The sequence below is a fragment of the Tasmannia lanceolata genome, unplaced genomic scaffold, assembly GCF_043159265.1.
Source record: "Tasmannia lanceolata isolate RefF3 unplaced genomic scaffold, GAP_Taslan_0.1 ptg000003l, whole genome shotgun sequence".
In the NCBI taxonomy this organism is placed as follows: Eukaryota; Viridiplantae; Streptophyta; class Magnoliopsida; order Canellales; family Winteraceae; genus Tasmannia; species Tasmannia lanceolata.
Window position 1 is genome coordinate 61611457 of NW_027518680.1, and position 12710 is coordinate 61624166.

General features: G+C 50.1%; 1 protein-coding gene across 1 annotated transcript; it reads left to right on the plus strand.

Moving 5' to 3' along the window:
• Positions 1-2828: 2828 nt before the first annotated feature.
• LOC143858843 (uncharacterized) lies at positions 2829-7176 on the plus strand. Its single transcript, XM_077369554.1, has 5 exons — positions 2829-3053; positions 3483-3807; positions 3891-4333; positions 4423-4494; positions 6985-7176. Exons 1-5 carry the CDS (start codon positions 2829-2831, stop codon positions 7174-7176), a joined length of 1257 nt encoding a protein of 418 aa, XP_077225669.1.
• The last annotated feature ends 5534 nt before the right edge of the window (positions 7177-12710 follow it).

Sequence of the window (12710 nt, forward strand, 5' to 3'; positions counted from 1 at the left end):
TCTCTTTCCTGAATTGAAATCTTATTGTCAGGGACTAAATGTCAAGTACATATAAAATTTTCTTCTGTATATTTCCTTTTTTGTATTCAATTCCTCTCTCTGTGGGGCTAATGTGAACTATAGAAATTGATTTTTAGGCAAATTTAACTTGTAAATTTTTTTAATTGAACTTATGATTTTTGACAATCAGACGACACAAGGTTTTGTTAATCAGATAAGCTCATCCCTGACAAATTTCTTTTTCTGGTGGTGATATTTGGATATTTTCTTTTGTTAAGTTTCATTCACTGATTTGATTTTATCTTCTCTCTCTGTCTCTATTAGTTTTTCTGTTCGTACTGATATACAGTATTTACTTAATTGTATGAAGATAACTTTCTTCAAAAGCTCATGTTGCACAATGTTCTTGATTTTGTGTAATTTTACATTGGCATCATTATATGGTTTCTATTCAATTTCACCCACAAAGTTTAAGGGCCTAGTAAAATCAGCTAATGCATGCCATTGTTTCACAAATTTGCATTTGAGCATTGCTCTAAGTTATTCCTTCGATTTCATTATCTCTAACTTGCATCCTATTTTGATGTTTTCAGTCATGGAAACTGTTAGACCAAAAATCGGTAACAGGTACAGCAGTGGCGTAAGAGCTGAGAGCGAGCGACGAGGGAGGTTGAGTATGAGTCCTGCGGTGAGTGCTTAGTCCTGCACAAGGCAAGCGAGGTCAGAAGACCAGACCGGGTTTTACTCCGGACAGGCCCTTCGACACTCAAGTCAGTATGAGCAGGAGTGAAGGGGAGATGTCTTAAGAGTTTAGGGAGAGAAGGGATTTTCGCATTACCCATCAGTCTGAGCTTTAGTCCCCTATTTATAGGGAAAATCTGTTGAGGTGTCCTGGACAGGTGTCCAGGACAGGTGGCGGCCTGTGAGAGGCTGGATCTCACCTACTCTGAACAGGTGGCAGCCTGTGAGAGGCTGAGTCTCACCTACTCTGGGACAGGTGGCAGCCTGTGAGAGGCTGGGTCTCACCTACTTTGGGACAGGTGGCAGCCTGTGAGAGGCTGGATCTCACCTACTCTGAACAGGTGGCAGCCTGTGAGAGGCTGAGTCTCACCTACTCTGGGACAGGTGGCAGCCTGTGAGAGGCTGAGTCTCACCTACTCTGGGACAGGTGGCAGCCTGTGAGAGGCTGGTGTTTTCACACCCCATCAGTTGCCCCCCAGTTTTCCAAGTCATTGAAGGACTTGGGAAAGTGTGATCACTCGTTTTTCTGGATGGGGAGACGTTGTTCGGGGGTAAATCGAAGAATTTAGCACGGAGTCCGGAGTTCGCAGTCCGGATTTCGGAGTTCGGAGTTCGCAGTCCGGCGTCCGGAGTACGGCTTCAACCGGACTGGCTTCTGGCGCATCACAGAGTCAAATATCTAGTCCGGAGTTCGCAGTCCGGAGTCCGGAGTTGGGAGTTCGCAGTCCGGAGTACGGCTTCAACCGGACTGGCTCCTAGCGCAACACAGAGTCAAATATCCAGTCCGGAGTTCGCAGTCCGGAGTCCGGAGTTGGGAGTTCGCAGTTCGCAGTCCGGTGTCCGGAGTACGGCTTCAACCGGACTGGCTCCTGGCGCAACACAGAGTCAAATCCAGTCCGGAGTTGGGAGTTCGCAGTTCGCAGTCCGGTGTCCGGAGTACGGCTTCAACCGGACTGGCTCCTGGCGCAACACAGAGTCAAATCCAGTCCGGAGTTGGGAGTTCGCAGTTCGCAGTCCGGTGTCCGGAGTACGGCTTCAACCGGACTGGCTCCTGGCGCAACACAGAGTCAAATCCAGTCCGGAGTTCGCAGTCCGGAGTCCGGAGTTGGGAGTTCGCAGTCCGGAGTACGGCTTCAACCGGACTGGCTCCTAATGCTTCGCAGAACGCGTTATATTCAGTACGGTTTTTTTCGGACTGAATTTTGTCTTCTAGCGGCCAGTCCGGTGCGGACCGGACTGATTTTTGTCGTCTTGTGAGAACGCGTTATATCCAGTACGGTTTTTTCCGGACTGAATTTTGTCCTCTAGCGGCCAGTCCGGTGCGGACCGGACTGATTTTTGTCGTCTTGTGAGAACGCGTTATATCCAGTACGGTTTTTTCCGGACTGAATTTTGTCTTCTAGCGGCCAGTTCGGTGCGGACCGGACTGATTTTTGTCGTCTTGTGAGAACGCGTTATATCCAGTACGGTTTTTTCCGGACTGAATTTTGTCTTCTAGCGGCCAGTTCGGTGCGGACCGGACTGATTTTTGTCGTCTTGTGAGAACGCGTTATATCCAGTACGGTTTTTTCCGGACTGAATTTTGTCTTCTAGCGGCCAGTTCGGTGCGGACCGGACTGATTTTTGTCGTCTTGTGAGAACGCGTTATATCCAGTACGGTTTTTTCCGGACTGAATGCCGAGTGCGGAGTGCGGAGTGCGGAGTGCGGAGTGCGGAGTGCGGAGTGCGGAGATCCACCTTTGGGACGTGAATGTTTACGCGCGTGCTTGATCGTATTGATGGTGGGAGAATGTGTCCGTCATAAATAGGGGACACGTGGCGCAATCCGGATGGCCTCGAGATGCGTGCATCGCATTTATTACCCCACCGCCTCCGAAAAACTATATAAGGAGGTTTACCCCCCTTCACTTTTTACTTTTTACCTTTCATCTTTTTTCTCTTCTTGCTCTGGGAGTCTCCACTTCTCAGTTCGCAGCTCGCAGTCCGCAGATCGCAGATCGCAGTTCGCAGCCCGTAGCTCGCAGTCGCGTTCCAAGATCTTTTAAGAGCTCCACTCACCGGTATTCCTCTCAGCCCTTCCTTTTACTATGTCTGATAGTACTTCCGATTCCGAGTCCGGTACGGGGTCCTCCACTAGCAGTATTTCGGAGTTTAGGATGCCTCAGGAGCCTTTTTTGGCTAGTCCGTCTGATAGGATAGACCTTGTAGATAGTGACGACGGAGGGGATAGGGATGAAGTGATCTTAGATCTGAATGCCACTCCACCCTTGACTGGCAGTCTCCCGCGAGCAGGAGGGAGTGTTGAGAGCGACGTTGCTGAAGCGTCCACAACATTCCTTCCTGGCCGGGCCGTGGAGGTGATCGCTAGAGCGCGGATGGATGCCGATCCAAAATACAACTTGCGAGCTCTAGTCGAGGAGAACTACCTCACCAGGTCTATGCTGGGAGATATCAGGGATAAATACTGCGTGCCCCCGAGATTTGAACTGAGGGCAGCTATAGAGGGGGACAGAGCCTGCAACGAGAGCCAGGATCTCTGTATTTATGAGGAGTCACTGAGGGCAGGACTCCGATTTCCGTTGCACCTCTTTTTCTCAGCGGTGCTACGTTACTACGGACTAGCCCCGGCCCAGGTAGCTCCGAACTCATGGAGATTATTAGTTGGGTTTTTATACCTCGTCCACGGTCGGTTAGAGAGAAGTGTGACTTTGTCACTGTTCCGTGCTTGTGCACACCTGAAGAAGCATAAAGAAGGGGGCTGGATCTACATTAGCCAGCGCCCTGAACGGAAGATAATCACTGGCATTCCTTCGTCGATTCACTCGTGGAAGAACAGATTCTTCTATGTTGTGGATCAGGAGGCCAGTGAGCCCTGGTCCGTCCCTCTAGTGTGGGACACTCCAGATACCTCAAAACTGAGTCGAAAGCCGCTCCTCGAAGGTGAGGACAGTATAACATTCGCCTTGATGCGGAAGGAGATTGAGCAATCGGGCCTCATCCGTTGTAAGGAGTTTTCTGAAGAGGCGATTCTGGTCGGGCTGGGCGTGAGTGCCGCGACTCCAGAACGTATGTAGCTAGACTTGTCTATGCAATCTGTTTATTTTTTTATATACTTGCTTCTGACCGTTGGCTGCTCATTTGTCTTGCAGAGATGAAGAAACAATCAACCGTCGAGAAAATCAGGCAGGGAGCTCAACCGCGGGCACAAGAAGGTGCTCAACAGGCGCAGCAGGAGCGCCAGAAGAGAAAAGCGACTGTGCTGGGGAGTCCGGCCCCGTCACAGGGCATTCCTCCCCCATCCCAGAGGCCCAAGACTAAGGTGAAGCTAGTAGGCCCCTTTGCTCAGGGCGGTGGCTCTTCTAAGTCCGGTGGTGCTTCTACCGGAGCCGGTTCTGGGGCTCGCCCTCCTGCGGGGATTAGTGAGCAAGTCTTTCGACCCAATTGGGCCGTTCTGAAGGATGACACTGCCTTAGGCGAGAGCCGGGTAGCAGCAGAGCTTATGAGCAAGTGTTTGCTGCAGAAGGACAAGCAACAGGTCCTTTACGAGCCGCCAGCTACAGGAGAGGAGGCTGTGTTGTCCTCCGCTTACCAGGTAAGGAAGTAGTGCTTTGATTTGCTAACTTTCTGCCCATTTCTTCCTTTCACCATACTGATGCCTGTTTCTTTCTGTTCTTTCTTCAGATCTTGCTATACTATAATGACCTCAAAGAGAAGAGTAAGAGCTTCTCCCAAGCCATTACTTCATCTGAAGAGGTGAACGGAAAGTTGGCCGCTGAGGTGCAGGAGCTTCAAACGAGCATTGGGCGAATAGAGGAGGAGAAGAAGTTGTTAAAAGAAGATCTGGCCGCAGAGAAGAGGAAACTGGCCAAGGCTGCTGAAGCCATGGAGGCTCAAAGAGGAAGGGCCACTGACAGGCAGGAGAAGGCAGTAAAAGAGGCCACAGAGGCAAAGGAGGCTGAACTTTTCAGCCTGTCGAGCGAGGCTTACAGTCTTGGATACTACGACTGCCTCCAGGAGCTCCAGGCCTGCAATCCAAATCTATTGATGCAGAACATGACTCTCCCTGCCAGGCCGAAGATTACTGATGAGGAGCCAGATACTCCTGCTGATACTCCTGCTGACATCACCTCTCTTCCAGATGCTTAGATTTTTATTTTTTTGTTTTGTCTTTGTTTTGACCTCTTTTTGTAATGGTCCTTGAGACCCTACAGCTTTTACCAGCATGTTTAAAGTGAATTTTGTAATGGCCCTCGAGGCCCCACATATTCTGATCAATGAAATTTGTCTGTCTCTGATACTTCTCAGCTGAGTGATTTGCTTGACTTTGTCTTTTTATTTTGATAACCTGTGAGTGAGGCCGTTGATGGTCGAATTGCGACGAACTGGTCTTTTAACAAGTACCCAAGTTTTGTGAACTGGGTTTCCAGTGAGTACCCAAGTTTTGTGAACTGGGTTTCCAGTGCGTACCCAAGTTTAAGAACTGGGTTTCCAGTGCGTACCCAAGTTTAAGAACTGGGTTTCCAATGAGTACCCAAGTTTTGTGAACTGGGTTTCCAGTGCGTACCCAAGTTTAAGAACTGGGTTTCCAGTGCGTACCCAAGTTTAAGAACTGGGTTTCCAATGAGTACCCAAGTTTTGTGAACTGGGTTTCCAGTGCGTACCCAAGTTTAAGAACTGGGCTTCCAATGAGTACCCAAGTTTTGTGAACTGGGTTTCCAGTGCGTACCCAAGTTTTGTGAACTGGGTTTCCAGTGCGTACCCAAGTTTAAGAACCGGGTTTCCAGTGAGTACCCAAGTTTTGTGAACTGGGTTTCCAGTGCGTACCCAAGTTTTGTGAACTGGGTTTCCAGTGCGTACCCAAGTTTAAGAACTGGGTTTCCAGTGCGTACCCAAGTTTAAGAACTGGGTTTCCAGATATAAAAATGACACTGAATTTGCAAGAAGATTATTTATTCATAACAACAAATATACAAATTTACAAGATCACCTTTTCACGCCGGATAATTCGACTACTGATAATATTTCCTGAGGTTTTTGGAGTTCCATGCATGAGGTAATAGGTGCTCCTCCAGTGTCTCTAGCCTGTAGCTTCCTGGCCGGATAACTTCCTTCACTCGATAGGGTCCCTCCCAAGTTGGGGAAAGTTTCCCTACTTTCGTCGGCTGGGAGACGGCTGCCTTTCTCAGGACCAGATCCCCTGTCCTGAATTCTCTGGGGCGGATTTTGGAGTCGTGATAATTCGACACCTTCTGCTTATAAGCGGCGACCCGGATTCGAGATTCCTCCCGGATTTCTTCTAATAAGTCGAGGTTGGCGCGGAGTCCGTCGCTGTTCAGTTGCTCATGGAAACTGATGACTCTGGGAGATGGGGTGCCTATATCAACAGGTATCACGGCTTCAGTTCCAAAGGAGAGGTTGAATGGCGATTCACCAGTCGTCGTACGAGGAGTGGTGCGGTAAGCCCACAGAACATGGTAGAGCTCATCTGCCCATCGGCCAGCCTTTTCATCCAGCCTTTTCTTTATCCCTTGAAGCAAGATCCTATTGGTTACTTCCGTTTGCCCATTGGTCTGGGGGTGAGCAACCGAAGTGAATCTCTGTTCAATCTTTAGGTCAGAGCAGAACTTCCGAAAGTTCCGGCAGTCGAACTGTTTGCCGTTATCTGTGATTAAGGCACGGGGAATCCCAAATCTGCAGACCACTGCCTTCCAGAAGAAATTCTGTATATTCTGCTCAGTGATCTGGGCTAGAGGTTCTGCCTCCACCCACTTGGTGAAGTAGTCGATTGCCACTACTACGAATATGCGCTTTCCGGAAGCCGGTGGAAAAGGACCAAGAATGTCCATCCCCCATACTGCAAAAGGGAGTGGACTGATAATTGGGGCCATCGCCACAGCAGGCTGGTGGATGGTGGGGGAGAATTTCTGGCACCTCTCGCACTTTTTAACCAGATTCAGCGCGTCTTGTCGTATGGTGGGCCAATACAATCCTCTGAGGAGTACCTTGATCGCCAGGGCTTTGCCCCCCAGATGTTCTCCACAGATTCCTTCATGAGTCTCTTGCAATGCGTACGCGGCGTTACTTGGTCCCAGACACTTCAGGTACGGGAGAGTGTAGGACCTTTTATACAAAATGTCACCGCTGAGGGAGAATCGGGCGGCTCTCTGTATCACCTTACGGGCTTCCTTCTTATCTTCGGGAAGTTTCGCGTCCCGTAAGTAATGAATGATCTCATCCATCCAGCACGGCTCGTTCTCCACCTGCATTATATCTGCGGCTTCCCTTTCGATGCTAGATCTTTGTAGAAATTCCATACGTATGCTTCCAAGAGTGGTGTATCCAGAAGCAGCCAGCTTCGACAGTACATCTGCTTTGGCATTTTCTGTCCGCGGTATTCTGATGACCTCGAAACTGGCAAACCGGCTGGAGAGTTGATGAACCTTAGCAAGATACATAACCATACGCTCATCTCGGGCTTCGTAGACCCCTTGGATCTGATTTGCTACCAGCTGTGAGTCGCAGTATGCTTTTAATTTCCGGGCGCCGGTCTGAATTGCTAGGTTCATTCCGGCAAGGAGGGCTTCATATTCTGCCTCATTGTTGGACGCACGGAATCCGAATCTCAGAGCATAATCCGCAGTGAACTCCTCAGGCCCAGTGAGGATGAGGCCTGCTCCACAGCCGTTTTTATTTGAAGAACCGTCGACATATACTTCCCAAGTTGATGTGCTGGTCATGGAGTCCTGCTCTGCCAGGGGTTGCAAGATTTCTGTCTGAGTTTCTGCTATGCATTCATCGGGAACCGCTTTCTCTGTAACTGGGAGTTGTACCGTTTCAGGGTCGGCGACTTGCTGGGGGATGGTGCACTCCGCTACGAAATCTGCCAGTACTTGGGCCTTGATGGCTGGCCTTGGGGCGTACTGGATGTCGAACTCGCTCAGCTCTACGGCCCATTTCACAAGTCGTCCGGAGATATCTGGTCGATGGAGTACTTGCCGGAGCGGCTGGTCAGTCAAGACCTTTACAGTATGAGCTTGAAAGTACGGTCTTAATTTTCTTGCAGCCATTACCAGCGCGTAAGCCAATTTCTCGACCCGCTGGTACCTTGTTTCTGCGTCGTGAAGAACCTTGCTGACATAATAGATTGGTTTTTGCTGGCGGTGCTCCTCGCGGACGAGGACAGCTGCCAGTGCCGTGGAGCTAACGGAGAGATATAGAAATAATTCCTCACCTGGCTCCGGCTTTGTTAATAATGGCGGGGAGGACAGATACCTTTTCAGCTCGTCGAAGGCAATCTGGCATTCTTCCGTCCAGGGCGCAGTTTTGAGGCCCTTAACCGCACTGAAAAAAGGCAGGCATCTCTCCGCCGATTTGGAGATGAAGCGACCCAGCGCCGCTATCATTCCCGTGAGCCGCTGAACTTCTCTGATGGTTCTTGGGGCGGTAAGCTCTACCACAGCTCTGATCTTCTCGGGATTTGCTTCTATCCCTCGCTGACTCACCATGAATCCCAAGAACTTCCCCGAACTGACACCAAAGGTGCACTTGGTGGGGTTGAGTTTCATGTTGTGCTTCTTGAGGACCTGAAATGTTTCTCTGAGATCAGACACGTGGTCCTGTGCGCTTCGACTTTTGACCAGCATATCATCCACATACACTTCCATATTTCGGCCGATCTGGTTCTGAAAAAGTCTGTTCACCAGCCTTTGATAAGTAGCTCCGGCGTTTTTGAGGCCGAAGGGCATGACTCGGTAGCAATAAGTCCCTTGATCTGTGACGAATGAGGTCTTTGGTATATCCGATTCGTACATCCTGATCTGGTTATATCCGGAGAAGGCGTCCATGAAGCTCAACAGTTCATGACCCGCTGTGGCGTCGATGAGCTGATCGATCTTCGGGAGCGGATAACTGTCCTTGGGACAAGCCTTATTCAGATCAGTAAAATCGACGCAGGTTCTCCACTTTCCATTAGTCTTCTTGACTAGGACTACATTTGCTAGCCAGTCCGGATATCGAATCTCGCGAATGAAGTCAGCCTTCAGAAGCCTCTCCACTTCTTCTTTTATTGCCTGTCGCCTTTCAAAAGCAAAGTGTCTCCTTTTCTGTTTCACCGGTCTGCAGGTTGAATCGACACCAAGCCTATGAGTGCTGATCTCTGGATCGATGCCGGGCATATCGGCAGGAACCCATGCAAAGACATCTGCATTGCCCTGGAGAAACTCGGTGAGTTGATGTTGAATGCTACTACTAAGGGAGGAACCGATCAGAGCGACTTTCTCACCGTCCTCCGGGCACAGTGGGATGGAGAGTAGGTCCTCAGCGGGTTGAGTACCCCTGAGTTCGTCCCTTACATCAAGCAGTTCGATTGGCAGTGATTCCACTGCGTTTTTTCCTTTCAGTGCCATTGCATAGCACTCCCTTGATTGAGGCTGATCTCCGCGAACTTCCCCCACACCATTAGGGGTTATGAATTTCATTTTTTGGTGGTAGGCTGAGGCGACTGCTCGGATCAGATTCTGGCCAGGCCGTCCCAAGATAGCATTATAGACCGAGGTGGCCTTCACTACCAGGAAGTTAACCATGGCGAATGCTTGACGAGGTGGGTCTCCGACAAGAACGAGGAGCTCAATCTGCCCTACCACTTTTACGACCTCTCCGGAGAAGCCGAACAAATCTGAGTTCGCCGGCCTTAGACGGTCGTCGCCTATCATCATTTTCTCGAAGGCATGGTAGTATAGAATATCCGCTGAGCTCCCGTTGTCCACAAGAATTTTCTTTACCTCCCAGTTGGCAACGAGCATGGTTAACACCAATGCATCGTCGTGGGGCAAAATAAGGCTGTCCAGATCTGCGTCTGAGAAGGAGATCTCATTCTCCGTTCTTGACTTTTTGCTGGTTGTGTGAACGGCGTTAACTTGCTGTGCATATGCTTTTCGAGCAGCAGAGGAGGTGCCCCCGGCGGCTGGTCCGCCCATGATTGTATTGATAACCCCCCTTGGTTGAGATCGGGGTGCCTCAGGCTGCGCGTCGGTGACCTGAGAAGTCTTATCCTGAGGAGGGGGCTGCGGTGATCTTCGAGGGCTACGGCCCTGGGGACTCTTTCCTTTGCGCCCTTGGGTGCGGCCGTCATTCTGGATGTATTTTTTCAAATAACCCCGGCTGATCAGCTGCTCAATTTCTCCCTTGAGCTGCCAGCAATCCTCTGTGTCATGGCCGTGGTCCTTGTGGAACCGACAGTACTTTGAAGGATCTCTTCTGTTTCCTTTGGAGATCATTCTGGGCGGCCACTTCACAAACTCCTCCTCACTGATCGCTGCCAGTATGTGCTTTCTAGAGGTATTGAGAGGTGTGAAGTTCTCTTCTCTTCTCTGAGGGGGTGGAGACTTCTCTTTCCTGGGAGGTTTATCCTCCCTACGCTGTTTAGGCAGATTCTTCTCTTCAGAGGTTATCCTCCGGTTTGAATTAAGAGCTGCCAGTGTTTCTTCCACTGTTATGTACTCTTCTGCCCCGGCCATGAGATCCGCCAGTGAGTGCGGATTTTGCCGAGCCACCGCTCGACGGAAATCATCAGATCTTGCACCGGTGAGGAGTGCGTTCATAGCCGCTGAGGGATCTAAATTGGGCACCTGTAGTGCCTCCCTGTTGAAGCGGCGGACGAACACCTTCAGGGGCTCATTGTCTTCCTGTCGCAAGGCCATCAGGGAGGCTGTTGTTTTCTTTGGCCTGCGGCTGCTCATGAAGTGGCGGACGAGGTCCTCTCCAAAATCGTCGAAATTGTTGATGGAGTTTGGTTTGATCCTGGAGTACCAGTCTCTTGCCGCGCCAGTGAGCGTCGTTGGGAAGGCTCTGCAGATGAAGCCGTCGGAGGCGCCGTGGAGGAGCATCATCGTTCTAAATGTTTCCAGATGATCCACGGGATCGGTAGTGCCGTCGTACTGAGGGACGGCAGGCATCTTAAATCCTCTGGGTGCTGGAGCACTCAGGACATCCTTAGTGAATGGCGTTCTGCTTGAGAACGCTCTAGAGGCGGGCCGGCTCTGATCCTTCGCCAATTCCTCTATCCGGTGGTTCATCTCCTCCATTCTCTGTAGCAGCGGATCCGTTCTGCGGTCTGGGGACCTGATTCTTCCCACAAATGGGCTTGCCGCAGAACCGGACTGACTTTCCGGACTCCTACGACGAGGTCGAGATTTTGCCGGTGGCAAACGATCTTCGTGAGGCCGGCGCCTCTGCGTGGAGCGAGACCGCGATCTTTCGCGGTGATGAGGTTCTGTCTGGGCGTGCCTCACTATGGGGCGATAAACTTGTCTAGCGGAGTGATGAGTTCTGCCCTCCCCGTGACGTGATGACTCTCCCCTGTGGACTCCTTGGGCAGATCGCGGGGCCTCTGGAAGAGGTGGAGGGGGTGCTTGAAGTAGTTGTTGGTACTGACCAACAAGGGCCGTCATCTGCTGGAAGAGGGCTTGGACTTGCTCCGAGGTGGGCACGGGATTGTGATGCTCCGAGCGAGAAAGGCTTTGGTCGGCAGAAGCTGCCACTACCATCGAGGCGATTCGACCACTCCGGGTCCTGCGAGGTAGCGCGGCTTGGTCGTTCTGCGCAGAAGCTAATCGCGCACTCTTGCGCCCTGCCATTTTGTAAGTGAGATGTAAGAACAGCTTTTAGTTCTTGGTCCCACGGATGGCGCCAATCTGTTAGACCAAAAATCGGTAACAGGTACAGCAGTGGCGTAAGAGCTGAGAGCGAGCGACGAGGGAGGTTGAGTATGAGTCCTGCGGTGAGTGCTTAGTCCTGCACAAGGCAAGCGAGGTCAGAAGACCAGACCGGGTTTTACTCCGGACAGGCCCTTCGACACTCAAGTCAGTATGAGCAGGAGTGAAGGGGAGATGTCTTAAGAGTTTAGGGAGAGAAGGGATTTTCGCATTACCCATCAGTCTGAGCTTTAGTCCCCTATTTATAGGGAAAATCTGTTGAGGTGTCCTGGACAGGTGTCCAGGACAGGTGGCGGCCTGTGAGAGGCTGGATCTCACCTACTCTGAACAGGTGGCAGCCTGTGAGAGGCTGAGTCTCACCTACTCTGGGACAGGTGGCAGCCTGTGAGAGGCTGGATCTCACCTACTCTGAACAGGTGGCAGCCTGTGAGAGGCTGAGTCTCACCTACTCTGGGACAGGTGGCAGCCTGTGAGAGGCTGAGTCTCACCTACTCTGGGACAGGTGGCAGCCTGTGAGAGGCTGGTGTTTTCACACCCCATCAGAAACTTTGGTAATGAAGCTCTGAGTGATATGATTGTAGACCTTAAAAACTTATTGGTGAGGTTACTTTGTCATTTAAATCCAATTCAATCTTGGTGATAAGAGTTACAATATTCTTGATGGTTTGAATATTTACATCCAAATCATCATGCGATGAAGACTTTCTTTGACATGGTCATATTTGTTCATTTCTCTATTTCTTTTTTGCTTTTCGTAAGAGACGATGTCTTTTGAGAATTTAAACTGTCCTTTAACCACATTATCATGCAAACAGTATCAACATTAGGATTCACTTCATGGTGAATATGGGTGAAGGAGACCTTTGAGAATTTAGCCGGCCATTTCCTAATATTTGAAGCACTTTCTACACTTTATTTGGGTAGAGATAATTGATGCCCCTCCTCATATATTCAACACATTCTCAGCATGATTTTGCAGAATAACTTGAAGAATCAACCCAGATTGAGACACTTGCAATGCGGATCTGAACAAAGATTTTATTGTGGTAACATATTACGGCATTTTCTCCCTATAATTCTGCCCCAATATCACTTTCACTTCCCTGATCTGTTCATTTTTTGAACCAAAGAATAGAATCAGGCAGAATCAGAATAGGATGCCAATTCCAATGCGTGATCCCGGCAATCTAAACGCACCCAGATGAACAAGAAGTAGATGTGCAAAAATCGACCCCAGTTGCACCCTTATATTTAACA

Bases quoted from the DNA above. Each gene is read 5' to 3' on its own strand.
- LOC143858843 (XM_077369554.1), top strand. From the start codon at position 2,829: ATGTCTGATAGTACTTCCGATTCCGAGTCCGGTACGGGGTCCTCCACT. The intron at 3,808-3,890 runs GTATGTAGCTAG...TTTGTCTTGCAG, and splicing joins GAGTGCCGCGACTCCAGAAC to AGATGAAGAAACAATCAACC. The intron at 4,334-4,422 runs GTAAGGAAGTAG...TTCTTTCTTCAG, and splicing joins TGTTGTCCTCCGCTTACCAG to ATCTTGCTATACTATAATGA.